At 41.9% G+C, this 18,385-nt stretch overlaps 1 protein-coding gene across 1 annotated transcript; it reads left to right on the top strand.

Annotated features, from left to right (window-relative positions):
- Positions 1-201: 201 nt before the first annotated feature.
- On the top strand, positions 202-16,445 carry LOC113888661 (nuclear-interacting partner of ALK-like). Its single transcript, XM_027535701.1, has 10 exons — positions 202-628; positions 2,572-2,683; positions 6,215-6,365; positions 6,910-6,993; positions 9,623-9,750; positions 11,036-11,190; positions 12,168-12,411; positions 12,741-12,953; positions 13,422-13,628; positions 16,010-16,445. The coding sequence occupies exons 1-10, from the start codon at positions 483-485 to the stop codon at positions 16,076-16,078; spliced, it is 1,509 nt and encodes a 502-aa protein (XP_027391502.1). The 5' UTR covers positions 202-482; the 3' UTR covers positions 16,079-16,445.
- Positions 16,446-18,385: the final 1,940 nt, after the last annotated feature.

Below are 18,385 nucleotides of genomic sequence, written 5' to 3'. Positions count from 1 at the left end.
TATCAGTTAATTACCTTAAGACTAAATCGAGCACCTCACCCCTGCTGAACTCGGCGCTCTAAAAACCTATCAACCCAGATATGCTCGTACCTAAAAGAAACGATTAAACTTCGTATTTAACCAGAGCCCTCCCGCGAGGGTCTATCTCGTTGTGGTTTTTTTTTTTTTGGGGGGGGGGGGTTGGGAGGGGGACCACGCTGCACATCACGCGGGATCTTAGTTCCTGCGACCGGGGATCTGAACCCGCCCCCTTCAATGGAAACGCGGAGTCCTAACCACTGGACCTCCAGAGAAGTCCCTAGCTCGCTCTAAGACGAGAATTTGCTTCCTTCTAACGTGGCCAAGAAGCGCTGGGCCCCGCGGTGAGGCCCCACAGGTCTCTCGGGCTAACAAGCGGGAAGCCAAAGAACGATCTTAACCGCCCAGAACGGAAGTTCCTGAGCCTTCACACCCGCGGGGAAGTAACTCGGTCACGGACCAAGATGGCGGCGCCCAGTGAGGGGACTTCCTTTACTGCGGGGGTCGAAAAGAATTGGAGTGCGGTTGTTCGCTCTCCAGAAGGAACTCCCCAAAAAGTCCGGCAGCTGATAGATGAGGGAATTGCCCCAGAAGAGGGAGGCGCCGAAGCGTGAGTGCAGCCTGTGTCTGGCGACGGCAAATTGAAGAGGGTTTGGGGGACTCGGAGCAGAGGGGATAGATACCTGGGTCTGTAACTCAGGCGGTGGGGGTGGCTTCGACCCGGGTCTTGAAGAGACTGGGATTACTTCGCCTTGTCGCCTTTAATCTTCTACTCAGGAGATACTGGATCCCACACCGCGGGCGCAATTTTGCCTTAAGCAGATTTTTTCTTTTTTTTAAGCGGGGCGGGAGGAAAAAAAAGGACCGCTAACTAAAAATGCGCACCCGATTCCTTTTGGTTGGACTTCTTAACCTTTTTAAAGTCTTAGACACTTTTGGCGGCCTGGTAAAGTTTATGAACACCTCAGAAAGTTATATTTTTCAATACATGAAGTAAATACATAGGATTATAAAAGATACCACTTACTTTGGAATGCAAAGTAAGGAAGTAAAAGATTAAAAAAGTGATGCAGTAAAACGCTTAATTATTAGTAGTAGATATGTTGTCTACTGTAATTTTGAGGTAGTGTTAAGCATAAATGGTATTTCAGAACATACGCAATAACCATAATGTGGTGACAAAATATCTGTGACTTCCATGGTGACGTTTACAGATACTGCTGGTGCTACTGTGTTTTTTTAAATTATCTTCATTCATAATGGAAAGAAATGCATTTCAGTTCAGTTCAGTCGCTCAGTCGTGTCCGACTCTTTGCGACCCCATGAATCGCAGCACGCCAGGCCTCCTTGTCCATCACCAGCTCCCAGAGTTCACCCAAACTCATGTGCATCGAGTCGGTGATGCCATCCAGCCATCTCATCCTCTGTCGTCCCCTTCTCTTCCTGCCCTCAATCCCTCCCAGCATCAGAGTCTTTTCCAATGAGTCAACTCTTCTCATGAGGTGGCCAAAGTATTGGAGTTTCAGCTTTAGCATCAGTCCTTCCAATGAAAACCCAGGAGTTAGAGGTTACTAAAATAAATGTCACTTTTTTCTATCCAGATTTCTGAATCCTCTGAATTTTTTCCAAGATCCAACCTCCCTAAGGCTCTCTGTGACTCTCAGAAGGATTCTTAGAATAAATTACTTTTGAGTTATAGTAATTGATGTAATCTTGAAAGTGAAAGTCGTTCAGTCATGCCCCACTCTTCGCGACCCCATGGACTGTATAGTCCATGGAATTCTCCAGGCCAGACAATTGGAGTGGGTAGCAGTTCCCTTCTCCAGCGTATCTTCCCAACCCACTGGTGGAACCCAGGTCTCCCACATTGCAGACGGATTCTTTACCAGCTGAGCCACCAGGGACAGCCTGATGTAATCTTACTTTTATTAAAATTACTTTTGTGTAACACAGTTCTTCCCTTTACCCTATCCAGGCTCTGTTGAAGTGCCTTTCATTGATTATAAAAGAATTGTTTTGCTGTTTTTTTCTCCTTGCATTTTTTCATGAAATAGCCTAAAAATCTTTACTTAGATTTAAAATTTCAAATTAGTTCCTTTGGGGGAAAAGTGGGTATCAAGTATCAATCTAGGTAGAAATATAAAAACTTATTTTCTGCTTGTTAAAAGAGTTGAATTTGAAAGGTGGTTCAAGTTGTATAATGGATAGAAGCCTTGAGTCTTGTTTTGTGTTTACAAAAGTTATGCAAAGTGCTGTCAGAGACCAGAGAGTGAGGTAAAACAGTTTACCAGTACAGGATTAGCAGAGCATGGTGGAAGTAGAAATTGCTTGAAACTTAGTTATGGCCAAACTGTAAAGAGATTTGAATGCCAGACTAAAGAATTTGGATTCTGTGAAACTACTGAAAATGTTAAGTAGAGAAGTAAAATTTAGAAAGTTTAAAATCTAGAGTGGTGTGATTGATATTATGATGTACAGAGAAGCCAGATACAAAATGTTTAGGCAAAGTGATGCCTTGAAAGGATTACCAGTAGTTCTGCCTCTTTATTTTAGGAAGGACACATCTGCCACATTCCAGTCAGTTAATGGATCACCCCAAGCAGAAGAACCTCCGTTGGAATCTACAAGCAAAGAAGCCTTCTTTAGCAGAGTGGAAACATATTCTATATCCTTTTAGGTTCGTGTGAGTTGCATGTTCTCCTGCTGCTGAATTATTGGGTTTTTTTTTTTTTTCCAGGAATAAGACCACTTACTCTGATGTTTTAATTTTTAGAATTAAACTTGATAAGAATTTTTTTAGGAAAATTAACATCATAAAATATTAAGGGACATTTGGCTTCTAATCTTTTTTTTTTTTTCCACAGAAGAGAAAACTAAGAGCCTGAGAGAAAAAGGAATAATAACTGACATTGTATATAGTGTTTTCATGTTTATTATCACATTTGAGCTTCATCTTAAACATATGAAAATAAGTATTCTTAATCTCATTTTGCAAAGAGGAAACAGTTCAGGTAGATTATTTGATTTACCCAGGGTCAACTTGCTAGTAACTGGTAGAACCAGAATTATGGTGTAAGGCTCTTAGTGCTCAAACCTAATATTATTTTAGACTACAGTACATTTCCTGTCTCTTTCAAGATTTTCCTCTGAAAGTTATCCATGGTTGCACAACAAATTATCCTCAGACTTAGTAGCTTAAAACCACAAACACTTATTATCTCACGTTTTCTGTGGATCAGGAATCTAGGTACAGCTTAGCTGAGTCGTATGGTTCAGGGCCTCTCTCAGACTGTCATCAAAGTATTGGCCAGGGCTAGACTAGTAAAGGATCTACTTCTAAGCTCACTCATGTTGTTGGCAAGATTAATTTCTTCATAGCTATTGGACTGAGGGTTTCAGTTCTTTACTGGCTTTTGACTGGAGCTACATGGGCCTCTCACAGGGATAGTTACAACATGGCAGCAGACTTCAGTCAGAGTGAGCAAGCAAGAGAGAGCAAGATAGAAGCTAGATTATTTTTATAACCTAGTCTCAAGCAACATCACATCACTTTTGCTGTTTTCTATTTGCTGCTGCTGCTGCTAAGTTGCTTCAGTCGTGTCTGACTCTGTGCGACCCCATAGACATCCTTCCACCAGGCTCCACTGTCCCTGGGCTTCTCCAGGCAAGAACACTGGAGTGGGTTACCACTTCCGTCTCCAGTGCATGAAAGTGAAAAATAAAAATGAAGTCGCTCAGTCGTATCCGACTCTTCTCGACCCCATGGACTGCAGCCTACCAGGCTCCTCTGTCCGTGGGATTTTCCAGGCAAGAGTACTGGAGTGGGGTGCCATTGCCTTCTCCTATTTGCTAGACTGTTTTTAATTTAAAAGCAATTACAGACTTAATAGAAAAGTTGTACAGGTTACAAAGAACCTTCTTTTGAGTACTTGAAAGTAAGTTGCCAAAGTGACACCTCATGACTCCCAAATATTTCCCACAAACAATGACTTTCTTTTACATAACCACAGTGAAATCATCAAAATTGGGAAATTCACATAATAAATTACCACCGTCTAACCCTCACATCATAATCATTCCATCAGTTGTCATCATAACCTTCTTAAGAAGATCCAGTTAAAATCTTCAGTTTTTCTTTGAATTTCATGACCTTGATACTTTTGAAGATGATAGGCCAGTTATTTTATAGAGCGTATCTCAGTTTGCATTTGTCTGATGTTTGGTTATGATGAGACGCAAGTTGTGATGCTGTGTTCTCATTGCATCCTGTCAGGTGGCACATGCTTTTGATATGCCCCTTTACCTGGATGATCATTCTGATCAGTTGATTAAGTGGGTGTTTACTGTTTTAAAATAACTTTTTCCTCCTTTGTAATTAAGCTGTTTTGTGGGAATGTGCTTTGAAACTACGTAAATATAATTCCTTATCAAACTGTATGTAACTTACTTGTTTGTAGTAGCTTGGTCTCTGATTTCCTTTTTTATTCAATGGATTTTAATCCATTACTATTATTATATATTTTGAAATTCCAGGTGCCCCTGATTTGGTGAGTGGGCGGCTTGGCTACAGCACCCCAGGGTGCTCCAACTTCCCCCTCTATGGGGACTCCCTCTTTACTTCGGCTTTGATGCCTTGCCCTGAGCTGTCTCCCTCACCCTCCTGGCTTATTCCTCTGCCTTGCACCCCCTGGTGGCTTTAGGACTAAATTGTTCAGGAAGGAGAAAGTATTTTAACCATCCTTGTACTGCTGTTCCTTGGATTAATTCCTAATATTGATACAGCATTTAAAAATTATTTCATTTTGTTATTTTTTTGTTCTCAGTGAATTTAATTTGATTGCCACTTGGATATGATAATTATTTATTTGACCTAAGCTAGTTAAGTGATTCTCTGACTTTTTAAAAAAAATTTATTTAGTTTTTAATTGAAGGATAATTGCTTCACAGAATTTTGTTGTTTCCTTCTTTTATTCTACAGAATTCAAACTCCTTTAACATTTATATCTAGATTCTATTTCTAGCCTTCAGTCCTTTTGCTGCTATTAAAATGTTTTCAATTTCCAATATCCCTTGTAAAAATACAGAACTTTCCTGCAACTTTCATGTTTTCTCCTTTTTGTGTGTGTGTGCTCTGTAAAACAAGAGCTCCGTAGGTAAACAGAAAAAACCGAGTGTTGAATGTTAAAGATCAATAAATGATTTTATTTTTCCCATACTGTAGATGCTCTTAATGCTCTCGGCCTATTTAAAACACACATACCACCTACACACATTAATATATAACAGTCAAATTTAGGGCAGGGATGAATAATGAATATTTTTAATTTTACTGACTTTATTCTTCAGAAGGTAAAAGCAGCAGTACAGAGGAGTGATAAATATTTCTGTTGTTTGACCTTCACCATCCCCTGTTGCTCAGGCAAATTCGGGTACTTTCGCTAGTGTTTTCAAATCCTTAGAATTTTTTTTTTATTTTATTGTATTTATTTATGGCTGCAGTGGGTCTTCATTGCTGTATGCAGGTTTTCTCTAGTTGTAGCAAGCAGGGGCTACTCTTCGTTGCAGTGCACAGGCTTGTCATTGTGGTGGCTTCCGTTGCAGAGCACGGGCTCTTGGGTACTCGGGCTTCAGTAGTTGTGGACCTCGGGCTTAGTTGCTCTATAGCATGTGAGATCTTCTTGGACCAGGGGTCAAACCTGTGTCTCCATCATTGGCAGATGGACTCCCAAACACTAGACCACCAAGGCTGCTGCTGCTGCTGCTAAGTTGCTTCAGTCGCCTCCGACTCTGTGTGACCCCATAGACGGCAGCCCACCAGGCTCCCCCGTCCCTGGGATTCTCCAGGCAAGAACACTGGAGTGGGTTGCCATTTCCTTCTCCAGTGCGTGAAAGTGAAAAGTGAAAGTGAAGTCACTCAGTCGTGTCCGACTCTTAGCGACCCCATGGACTGCAGCCTACCAGGCTCCTCCATCCATGGGATTCTCCAGGCAAGAGTACTGGAGTGGGGTGCCATTGCCTTCTCCGACTCCATCCCACAACTGATAATAAAAAACATTTTAAGCATATAAAATATATAGGGCTTCCCATAGCTTTCCCTCTGAATGTGTTTATTCCTAACTATACTAAGAGTGAATTAAAGTTTTCATTTCTGACTTAACTCATTTTAATGTAGCCATGTTTTTCTTAACATGAATACTCTCTGAAATGGGCAGGCAAGCCCTCTGAGCTGTCTCCACTGGTCTGTGCAAAATACGGCTGGGTCACAGTTGAATGTGATATGCTGAAGTGCTCCAGCTGTCAGGCTTTCCTCTGTGCCACTTTACAACCAGCTTTTGATTTTGACAGATGTAAGTATAAAGTACAAATTACGTTTTTCTCCAAGTTCAAAAGATATCTATGCTAGCTTTTCTGAAAAGACTAGCCACTTGTGTTTGATCAAAGAATGTATCCTTCTATATATAACAAGGTAAATTTGTGATTTTCTTCACCTTAATTATTAGCTTCAGTCATTACTTTTTTTTTTTAAAGCTCAGCTACTTTAGAGTGAACCTGTCTGTATGCATTCTGGGAAACTAGCAGCAGTATGTTTATGTTAGGATTCTGAAATTTATACTTTAGGCTCAGAAACACAGGGCATTAATGAAGGCTCACATTTTTTAATGATCTGCCTTATAAAGATACATAATAGCTCCTTGTTAACTGGTCTTAGAATCTTGATTTAAAACTTGTGACAAATATTAAGATGATGCAGTTACTAATATTTCATATCTTTAAAAATTGCCTTAGTTATTTTTATTTTTAGTTGTATCTATACTCTTAAAAGCTCTTGGCCATTGGATTTTGAATCTGTGATAGTGTTTTTTAAGGCATTGTTACCTGTATGGGTTTCAGATAAGGAGCGATGTGCTGAGCTGAAGAAAGCCTTATGTACTGCCCATGAGAAGTTCTGTTTCTGGCCAGACAGCCCCTCTCCAGGTACTTATTCCCAGCATTTCCCCATTATCATCTCTTGGGTCATTGCATTTCTAGTATTGTCTATTTCTTTGTAAAAATCTAGTCTTTGAAGTTTCTCTTTCCTCCTTTCTATTTGTGCTTTACAAGAAGCACTGACATTAATTTATTCTTACGTCATTATTTTATTAAATGCATTTGACATGACAGAGATTAAACTATGCCTACGTTATCCTGTTTAATCCTTGCAGGGGCCCTGGGAGGTAGATATTATCAATCTGATTCTTAGGTAAGGAAACTGAGAATCAGAAATCTTAAAACCAACTAGTGAGGAGCCATAACAGTGGTTTTATCTGATTTCAAACTCTGCCTTTCTTACGTAGCAAACCAGCCCCATGTTCTACCCAGGCCTCCTGGTACACTAATGGCATTAATGGTGGCAGATAACAGGTTCATTTGCTAAGGAAGACTCACAGGACTGCACATGAGAGTGATTACAAATCTCCAGTTTATGACAGTAAAACAGCACAATGTATCAGTAGCACTGAAGTGAAGGTATCACAGGGGCTTCTCAGGTGGCCCAGCGATAAAGAACCCACCTGCATACAGGAGACTCCAGAGACGAGCCCTGGGTTGGGAAGATCCCCCGGAGGAGGAAATGGCAACTCACTCCCATATTCTTGCCTGGAAAAATCCCATGAACAGAGGAATCTGGCAGGCTACAGTCCATGGGTCACAAAAGAGTCGGACATGACTTAGTGACCAAACAACAACAACAAAGGCTATCACAGCCAAGGACTCCCCCACCGTAAGGAGTATGGAGAGGCCAGGTGCAGGCTCCTCTCGAGCTTCCCGTGGAAGAGCTGTGGCAGTACGCCCTTTCTCTTGAATCAGAAACCACTCATGTGTGCATAAAGCTCTTCAAAACAAGGGAGCCCAAAATGTAGTCTCAAGTGGTACTTGTTTATATTTTGCTGGTCTCGGAGGCATATTGTTGAGTAAAGCCTCAAGAGCACAGCCTTCTGGGGGACTCACCAAGACCAGAGACAAAACTCTTTGGACCCATAGAAAGTGTCTCTTTGTTTTATTTTTAACTTTTTAAGTAATTTCTAAAATTTTAGTGTTTCAAGTATTAAAAAAAATGTAAATAGTAATATAAGAAGCATCTCTGTATCTACCACTCAACCTCACCAATTACTACATTTTGCTACCCTTGTAAACACCCACCTTGCATTCTTTCTGTTGATCAGGAAGAATTACAAATACAGCTGTGTAGTCCTCCCCAGCCTCATTCCCTGCCTCCCTGTCCTGCAATAACTACTATCGTGAATTTAGTGACCATGATTTGTTACATGGTTTCTGTATCTACAACATTTTCAAGTATCTAGAGGCAGTGTATATGGTACTATTTATTTGTTTTACATTTTTCTATAAATGTTATCATTCTGTATATATTCTACAACCTATCCTTCATAGGGGGAGTCAGCTTTTTTGAAATTAATCCATGTTGGCATATGTAGCAGGCTTGAAGCCTTATAGTTGGTAGAACCATCTAAAATGTTAATCTGAGAGCTGAGGAATAGTGTTTATCTAGTTGATTCTCCCTTTGGGAACACTGGCTTATTCATTTTAGAACCTCCTGTCAGACCCTCTTTCTACATTATTGTTGTGTGTGACTGTAACTTGAACACCCTTTTCACCAAGTTACATGTCATCACAGGTGTTAATCAAGCTTTCATTCTTGGTACACTTCCTACTTACTCTAGCATAGTGGCTCTTTCTCTGCTTACACAGATTTTGAGCTTTTGGATGTACAGATTAATGTTTTTAATCAAATTTGGGAAGTTTTCAGATCATATTTCTTCAAATATTGTTCCTGCCCCTTCTGGGTCTTCCATTATGCAGCTGTTGGTGTGCTTGATCAGGTCCCACAGGCCTCTGTTCATTTTCCTTCATTCCACATGGATGCTCCTTCTCTCCATCCTTGTGCCACTGATATCTTAGAGGGATTACTACTTCAGATCACCCCACTGTCTGCTAAGCTTATTTCTTTGCATCTAGGCTAACCCCTTAGTCTCTAAACTAGTGCATATATTCTATATATTTTTCCTTTAAAAAAATCTTCCAGTAGTTTCTCATCAACATACATTAATAAAATTATGGCCTGACTGCTGTCTATACTTTAACCTTCTCTTCGACTCAGCTCCCCAGAGGAATAGTGTGTTCCAAGTCTGAGAAACTATTTAAAATTCCCCACACATGCTGTCCCTTAGGGCTTTACTTTTACACATTGTTGTTGGTCTTTCCAGTTCAGCTAAGACCTGACTACTTCTGATAAACCTTTCCTGAGACTCTGCTTTCTAAATATAATCACAGGGACTTCCCTGGTGGTCCATTGGTTAAGACTCCACACTCCCAATGCAGAGGGTACAGGTTCAATCCCTGGTCAGGGAACTAAGATCCTGCATGCCCCACAGTGCAGCCAAAAAATAAAACAATCACAAAAGTATCATCCCAGCCCTATCCAAAAAAAATCGGTAATTTCTTAATATCATCAAATATCATCCATTTTACATCTCCCCTGCTGCCCTATGCATGCTTTCTTCTTAAAAGTAATTTGCACCAGTATATCTTCAGTTTACTATTTCCACAGATCGATTTGGAATGTTGCCATTGGATGAGCCCACTGTTCTTGTTAGTGAATTCCTAGATCGTTTTCAAAGCCTTTGTCACTTGGACCTCCAGCTTCCTTCCTTGAGGCCAGAGGACTTAAAAACTATGGTGAGTTTTCTTGGCTAGCATACAGTGGCCTTCAGTTGTCACCAGCATGAAGCATTTCTTTTAATGACCAGAGGATGAAGATAGCTAAGAAGAGAACTACTTGTTTGTCTCTCAGCTGACCTTTTCCAATCTCTACTGGAAAGGTGACTTGAGGGTTTAAATAAATGAGTTCTATTTACACTTTTAGATATGATGCTCTAAGTGGCATAAATTCAATTTTATCTCAATTTGTTACTTAACAGAAGATACTGAAATGTGGCTTCATATGGCTTATTGCATACCATTTTCCAAGGAAAGTGTTAGAAAAGTTATAAACTCCCTTCTCCCTTGTAAACAGAAATTTTGAAATGCTTTGGCCCATCTGTACTTTGAACATTTACTGTCCCGTTTGTCATCGTGTGATTATTCTATCAAGACAGACTTTAAGGAAATAGAAGCTATTATTTTGTTTCTTCAATTGAGAAGCTGTTATGTATTTTAGCATCAGACTATAAACATCTGATGCCTGTTATAAATGTCCATTTGTCCCTAGCCAAGGCAAATTTTATTCACTGTGTCATGGTTCTGTATTATTCTTGGAACAAAAGTAAAGATTCTGGCAAGCTCTTCTGTTGTGTCAAAAGCAAATTCAGGGCTTCCTTGGTGGCTCAGAGAGAAAGAATCCACCTGCTAATGCAAGAAATACAGGTTTGATCCATGGTCCAGGAAGATCCCACATGACGTGCAATAGTTAAGCCCACGTGCCACAACTATTGAGCCTATGCTGTAGAACCCAGGAGCCACAACTATCGTGAGCCTACATGCTTTAACAACTGAAGCCCACATGCCATGGAGCCCGTGCTCCACATCAAGAGAAGCCACTGCAGTGAGCAGCCGGCACACTGCAACTAGAGAGAAGCCCAGGAAGCAACAAAGGCCCAGCACATCCAAAAATAAAGTAAATTCAGTGTCAGGGCAAGATATAAGTGATAGTCGTTACTTGGTTTACAGATTTCAGAGAAAATATGGAGTTGGTAATTTGAAAGCAAGTTGGTACTAAGAAAAGATGAGGTAGTTCCAGGAAAACTGTTCCCTTTCTCACAGCAGACCCCGGGCAGGTCACGAAGTGCCTGTGGATACCTTAGCCTCTGCTAGAAGTAAGTCTACCTGAGTGAAGAGAATTGTCTTTGTGTTTATCATTTTTTCCATGACTTTTGCCTTGTACCATCTAGATGCATCATTATCTATGGCTTCTGTTCATGGTGGTTGAAATTTGTGTAAGTCTTTCATGTTGGTTCCTTTGTAGTGCTTGACAGAAGACAAGATCAGTCTTCTCCTGCACCTGCTTGAAGATGAACTTGATCACCGGACTGATGAGAGAAAAACTGCAACCAAATTAGGCTCAGACATCCAAGTGCACGTCACTGCCTGTATTCTCTCTGTGTGTGGCTGGGCGTGTAGGTTAGCGAATGTGCCTGGGGACATAAACCGTGATGACACTATATACCCATGTATATCAGTTACTCTTAACATTTGTAGATCACGTGGTATTTGTGTGAGAAAGGCAGTGACAGAGAAAACCTAAGTGGGTGGAAGAGGGATAGTAAGAATTAGCAACCAAACCAGAATGAGAACTCAGGAATTCGTGAACACACCTGAACTTTGTTTCTTTTACTGTCACTTCCCAGAAGGAAATTTGTGTTCCTGTAAACAGTGAAGCTCCTTTCCAGTTTTAGAAGGAAAAATCAGTTTAATTGATGAAATCTACCAAGGAAGCACCAGCTGAATCCTCTAGGCCCCAACTTGGTGTTTCCATTCCAGCTGCTCAGTTTGGCACAGAATCCTTCTGAGACAAGACTGTCAGACCAATTTTGATTTACTTTAAATATGCTTTCTTTGGTACATTAAGGACTATTCTTTTATAGGGAAAAACTTTTAAAAGGGACATGAGAAATTTATAAAACATATCTTTAAAATGGGGCTTCCCTGGTGGTTCAGACAGTAAACAATCTGCCTGTAACACAGGAGATCTGGATTTGATCCCTGGGTCGGGAAGATCCCCTGGAGAAGGGAATGCCTACCCATTCCAGTATTCTTGCCTGGAGAATCCCATGGACAGAGGATCCTGGCAGGTTACAATCCATGGCATCACAGAGAGTCGGACACAACTGAGTGACTTAACACTTTCATCTTTAAAATAATCTTGCCATAGACGGCACACTAAGACCCCCAGATCTTCCTATAGGAAATTCATAACAGGTGATGAAGTTAGGTGCTGAGATTGGAGGATAGGGGCCCTGAGAGGAGGTGGTCCCCAGGCCATTGGACCGCCCAGAGATTTGTTTGATGAGATGGAGCATACTCACAAATCATCATGCTTAGTCCCTTGGCAGTGTTACCTTCTGAGGAAACCCACTCTCTTTTCTTTTCTCACATAGTTCTTTGTTGGAACCCATGCAGCTCTCCCTGATAACTTGTTCACAGTGTATGAGGAAGGTGGGGCTCTGGGGCTTTCAGCAGATCGAGTCGTCCATGACCGACCTGGATGCTTCCTTGGGCCTGACCCCTTCCCCCGTCCCGGGATCTGAGGGCCGGCCAGAGCGCTCCCCTCTGGTGCCCGAGTCTCCTCGCAGGATGGTGACTCGGAGCCAGGATACCATCTTTTCCCCAGGCTCAGAGCAGGTATAGACTCCTTTGGCTTGTTTGGGGTGGACTTTTTAAAAACATCATTCTTACCAAAAATGTTGATGAAAAATTGGATATTAACTTAGATTAATTGATCAGAATACCATAGAATGGTTTTATTCATTAGTTGCACTGGAGATGCTAAATTCATTATTGTGTATGGAAATCTGTTATTCTTTGAAGAGTTCGGTTACATAGTTCAGAAACTAAATTTTATAGTTTTTAAAATGTTAAAAAAAATAAATGTTAGCTTTCACATACTTCTAGAAATATTTTCCTGACCATAGTCATTAATTTCATTGTCCAACATCTCCCCTTTCCTTCAGGCTGAAAAGAGCCCAGGTCCCATCGTCTCCAGAACTCGGAGTGGGGACTCCTCCAGTCCTGTGGACCGTCCAGAGCTGGAGGCTGCTAGCCCTGCCACCAGAACCCGCCCAGTGACCCGCAGTATGGGAACAGGAGACAGCGCCGGCCTGGAAGTGCCATCTAGTCCTCTTCGAAAAGCCAAACGGGCTCGCCTCTGCTCCTCCAGCAGCTTGGTGAGCCCACCTGCATGCTTGGAGGTCCCTGAGCACGGCCGCATGCGAGCCCTCACCGTGTATACAGCGTGGAGAAGCAGGCGCGAGCCGAGCCTGGTCCTGCGGCTGTAGGAGGCTGTGGGAATAAGTTTAAAGATGGGACAGTTGGGTGACTAGAGAGGGGAATAAAAATTCAGGGTTTTGCCTTTTGTTTCTTTGGGATGGCTACTGGAGACATGATAAATTTGTCTAGCCCAAGGGACAGTAGTGAGAAAGGGGAACAGACCTGATAAGTTGTGGTTTAACACAAAGGGAGTGAAGGGATTTTTAAAATGAGAGGGAAGTAGATGGGCAGAGTTTAAAGGAGAACATAAAACTAGAAATGTGAGCGTCATGAGATTCTGAATTTTATGACTTAGAGCAGCGCCTCCCTGAACTTACACAGTGTCTGCCCTTCTTTAACACTGACTGCTCTGCCTCCTTCCTCAGGACGCCTCTTCCCGAAGCTTCTTTGATCCCACGTCTCAGCATAGAGACTGGTGCCCTTGGGTGAACATCACACTCGGCAAAGAAACCAAGGAGAATGGTGGCACGGAGGTGGATGCCAGCACTCCGGCAGAGCCAGGCTGGAAGGCAGTGCTGAACATCCTCTTGGCCCACAAACAGTCTAACCAGCCCGCTGAAACCAACTCCATGGTGAGATAAGCCGTTGCCCTGATCATGTGCAGCGCTTGCTGTTTATGAGATGAGAAGAGGCTGTTCCTATAATTAGCACCCTGCCTGCCCTCAGTTTTCGCAAGTCAAGATGGACTCAGTCTGGGTTCATCCTAGAGAACAAACACGGGACTGGTTCAGTGTTTCTGCAGTTTAGCATTTGGCATTCCACCAAATTCTGATAAATACTTTGTCTTTTCTACTTAGATGACTCGAAGTAGAAAAGAGAGAGAGAAACAGCAAGAGGTAACAGGCCGCTGCTCCAGCCTCGTGTTGCAGAGCAGCTGCTTTTTCCACCTGAGTTGCTGTCTCTTGGACTTGGAGCCCTGGCCCGTTAACGTAGCTGTCTGCACGGAGCTCTGTGCTCTGCTACCATGAGCACAACTTCATTCCTCATGGCGGGCACCTTACTTTGCCTGTGTTCCGAGGCCCCAGGCTTGTGTACTGACCCTCAGCTGCCATCACACAAATGACTGCTGCTGGTTCCGCTTGTGGGTAAAAGCAAACCAGTCACGAAAGCTGAGAAAGCAACTCAAGCATTTGCTCTATGCCAAATATGGAAGCGAGAGGACGGTGGGCATTAAGGAATCATTAAAATTGCATTCTCTTTCCTTTGCTGGCTCATTTCCAAATTTGCCATGTCACCTGCTTGATACAAATATAGTAATTTCTGACTTCTGTTCCCTCCAAGGACAAAGTAAAATAATACTTGCCAGCAGCTGTTTATCAGAAGCATTCCCAGATTCATGGTTTTGTAGGGTTATAGGATTCCACTGGAGGGAGCTGCTGTGATGCTAAAAGCTCAAGAATGTACATTCATACCCTTAGTAAATATGCAGGTGATGGTTTTCCAAGTTTTTGCCAAAAAAAATTAAAAACCCTGCATTTTTCCAGTTTAAAACCTTGGAAATACATAAAGCAATCTGAAGACAAATGTTTTGGCCCACCTTGCAAATGGGAGAGATTAGGTCTGTCTTTGCATGAGTTCTTTTGCCTGGATCCTCATGAAAAAATGTATGGCAGTTCTAATTAACTCCCCTCTGTCACTGTTATGCTAACTGGAAACCCCATGGGGCTTTTTTTTTTTTTTGGTAGTGGGAAAATTTGGCCTTATAAGTGGCCCTGAGTTCCAGGAGTTTGAAGGTCTGTTTTGGCAACTTGTCTGTTAAGATTCCCCACAGCTGTTGTGTGACTGGGAATTATAAAATTTAAGAGGCTCTCCTGTAAAGGATCTTGAAGCTAGAAAAAAGTTTACACTGTTTTCCAACTTAAATTTCTTTCAATTTTGTCACTGTATTAACTAAATTGCCCTCAGTCACGAGTAAGAGTTCAAACTTTGCCCTCCTAGAGCTTTATTAAGACATTCAGCCACAGAGGATAAGGAAACAGTGAAAATGTCATCTTCTGTCAGACGTTGGAGGGAACTTTGTGGGTTATCTTGTTAGATGTGTTTGTGCTCTCACCGAGACCCTGTGCTCATCTGTGACTCTCCAAGGCAGAGGGAACCAAGTGTTCTGCTTCCCTGAGAACTTTTATCTTTCAGTGAACTGTTTTGTCTCCCTGTAACACCATTTCTCAGAATCTCAGATCACTTCGCAGGCATGATCAAGTGGCAGTGAGATTCTTCCTATTATTAGCTCTGCTGGCGAAAACAGGAAACTGAGAAGGCCAAGGTCATAGCTTAAACTCTTCAGAGTCATTTAACTTTGTTTCATTCCTCAACCTTAGATTATTCCATGAGTACCAGCTAGGCATCTTATGAATATGAATCCTTGTTCACAGGGCCAGTTCAGCATCACAGATGAGAAGTCAGTGCAAAGTGTGTGGTGCTACACTGATGGCGGGTCACACGTGTCATGCTCTCTCTCATACAAAGATGAGGACACATGCGGATGCTTGGAGGAGGACATAAGCCGTATTGTTGAAGCGCCGAGTGTGTTAGCAGTGGTATCACAGCAGACTCAAGCTGTTTGATTCTTAGTCCAGCTTTTAGCTACCCAATCCAGTATTCTTGGGCTTTCCTTGTGGCTCAGCTGGTAAAGAATCCTCTTTGAATGCGGGAGACCTGGGTTTGACCCCTGGATTGGGAACATCCCTTGGAGAAGGGAAAGGCTACCCACTCCGATATTCTGGCCTAGAGAATTCCGTGGACTGTATAGTGCAGGGGTCGCAAAGAGGCAGACATGACTGAGCGATTTTCACTTTCACTTTGTGTATAGCACTGTATACAATTAACTTGTTTTATTTACTCCTAGACATATCTAGATCATCGTGGGAGAAATTTACAGACCACATCTTAAAGCTATTACCCTTTGTCTCTGTAAAGGAATTTAATCTCTAATAATGAACTTTTCTATCTACAGAGTCTCTCTGAGAAATCAAGGAAGGTATTCCGAATATTCCGGCAGTGGGAATCTCTGTGCTCATCCTGAAGATATCCCAGCCCTTCCTGCAGAGAAGTGGAATGAGTGGCTTTGAAAAATAAAGCCTAAATTCCTTTTTGAGCAGCTGATGCTAAGGTTTTCTCCATTCTGGTTTAATCACGAGGAGCCCCTGCCCTTGCGGACGTGTGTCACCACCTGCATCTGACAGGAGGAAATCTGTTTGCAGCACAGGGATGCGGGCAGGAGAGGTGGGGTGAGCCTGGCTCTAGCAAAGGAGTGCACGATTCCAGAACTCCAGAGAGGACCCCAGCCTTGAGCGGGTTTCATGTCTGAGGTCGGGGCAGTGTTTTGAAGACTCTTATGTCCCAGGAATATGTAAGTGTGTGTTAATAAAACATTTGTTAAGATTCTTACAGTTGGAGAACTATTTTCCTCCTTGTCTAATGGGCTGATATAAAGGAAGCTGAGACTGAGAAAACTACTACAGTGGAGCAGTAAACAAAGCCAAAATTTTAGTTTTCAGATTGGCTGCAAAGCCTGGAGTTTATCTGTGGTTCTAGTCAAAGAGGTATTCCTGAACAGAGACAAGACATTGTTTCCTGCATCACCAGACCTCCTGATGCGTTATAGTGAATGGTAAGCTCATGGCTTTCTCCCTTCACTTGATAATAACGAGAATGAGAGATGCCGAAGGGAGGAAGGCTCTTCAAAAGACCCCCTCCATGCAAGGCTCCCTGCGTGGGGCTCCCCAGGGCTCTTTCACTGCTGGTGGGGAGTTGTCTCCAGGGTGGAGAAGTTGACCCTGACCTGCCCCAACTAAAGAGACTACCCACCGAGAGAGCAACCATGAAGGAAACTAGGTATTCTGCCAGATGTCATATTTTCTTTTAGTAGCTGCAGTAGGTTGGTTTTATAACTCACTTCTTTTATACTGAAGTATTCTAGGAACATAGTATGTAATATAATACTCCACCCATGCTAAACTTTATATCTCTAAAATAAAAAATTTTTTTCTATGTATTGCACCCAACAAAATAAACCCTTAATATCATCTAATACTCAGTCCATATACAAAATTTCCAGTTGTTCCCAAAATGTCCTTTACATTTGATTTGTCCATAGCAGTATCCAATTCAAAAAATAATGGATTGCATAAATCTCTTTAGTCTAAAGGACAGCCCCCTTTTTTTCATGTATGTTAGATTTTAAATCTGTTATTTTTTTCAATCCTGACTTTCAAAGAGGGTACATAGCGTTGAATTTGCTCTTAAGCTTCCATCAGTGGGTAAGACTGGTAGAGGTTGCTTCCAAGTTATTTTTCTAGGGGCACTCCTTTGCCTTTGGCACTGATGAATGGCTTGACTGTTCATTCTCCATGGTCCCCTTAGAGTTTGGTTAACAGGTAGCTTTGTAATGTTCTAGTAATGAGACTTCTGGCCTAGGATGGGAAGCCATCTGCTGACTAGTGACTGTAGAAGTCTGCTCACTAGAAGCTCATCGCCTCTAGGTCACAATTTCTTAAGGAATAGTGTTGAGACATTAACACAAGGTATTCAAATGGACTACAAGCCTAAGTTTCAGATTATAATAATGTGGGTATTTCTTTTGAGTCTTTATATTATAATTTTAATTTATACCTCCCACCAAAAAAAGATTTTTACTCTTCTTTAAAATGGAGTTCCATACTATTTTTGGCTTTGTGGGATTTTTTAAAATTACAAATGGAAGCAAATTTTGGATAGACTTGATATCATTTAAGAAACTTAAGTCTCGTGTGTGTGGCACTGTCCAAGCCCTTATATAACAAGCATGAGTGATCACCTGGTTTCCACCCTCAAGAAGTTCCACCCTCCAAGTCCAGCCTGCAAGATATATGTGTACATAAATGTTACACAAGACAAAGAGTGATAAACAGAGTATAAAATAAGTTAATTCTCATCTATGGACTATATGGAATTGGAGAGAAATTGGGGGAAGGTGTGGATTTGGGCTGAGCCTAAAAGATGAGTTGGAGATGTAGGCTCTATGAGAACAGGGACCTTGTCTGTCTTGTTTTATCATCTCAACACTTAAAACTGCCCTGCACATGGTGGACACTTAATGAAAAAAGGATATTTGAGGCTTAAGGAACATTGAACAAAGGAGCAGAATTTCCTATGTTCCTGAAAGAGCAGGTGTTCTGCCGTGACAAGACCTTTGCATTGAGTAGAAGAGAACAGCTGAAAGAATGCAGTCTGGGCCAGTTTGAAGTCTCATGTTATACTGAGGCAGTTCTGTGGGAAGAGAAGCCGTGGAAGAATGTTTTGAGCAGGGAAGTGACGTTTCTGCTCAGGAGGACAATCCTGGTGTGTGTAG

The sequence above is a fragment of the Bos indicus x Bos taurus genome, unplaced genomic scaffold (genome assembly GCF_003369695.1).
Source record: "Bos indicus x Bos taurus breed Angus x Brahman F1 hybrid unplaced genomic scaffold, Bos_hybrid_MaternalHap_v2.0 tig00000686_arrow_arrow_obj, whole genome shotgun sequence".
Classification (NCBI taxonomy): domain Eukaryota; kingdom Metazoa; phylum Chordata; class Mammalia; order Artiodactyla; family Bovidae; genus Bos; species Bos indicus x Bos taurus.
The sequence above is the reverse complement of the archived record's forward strand: the minus strand, read 5'-3'. Positions and strand labels throughout refer to the sequence as shown.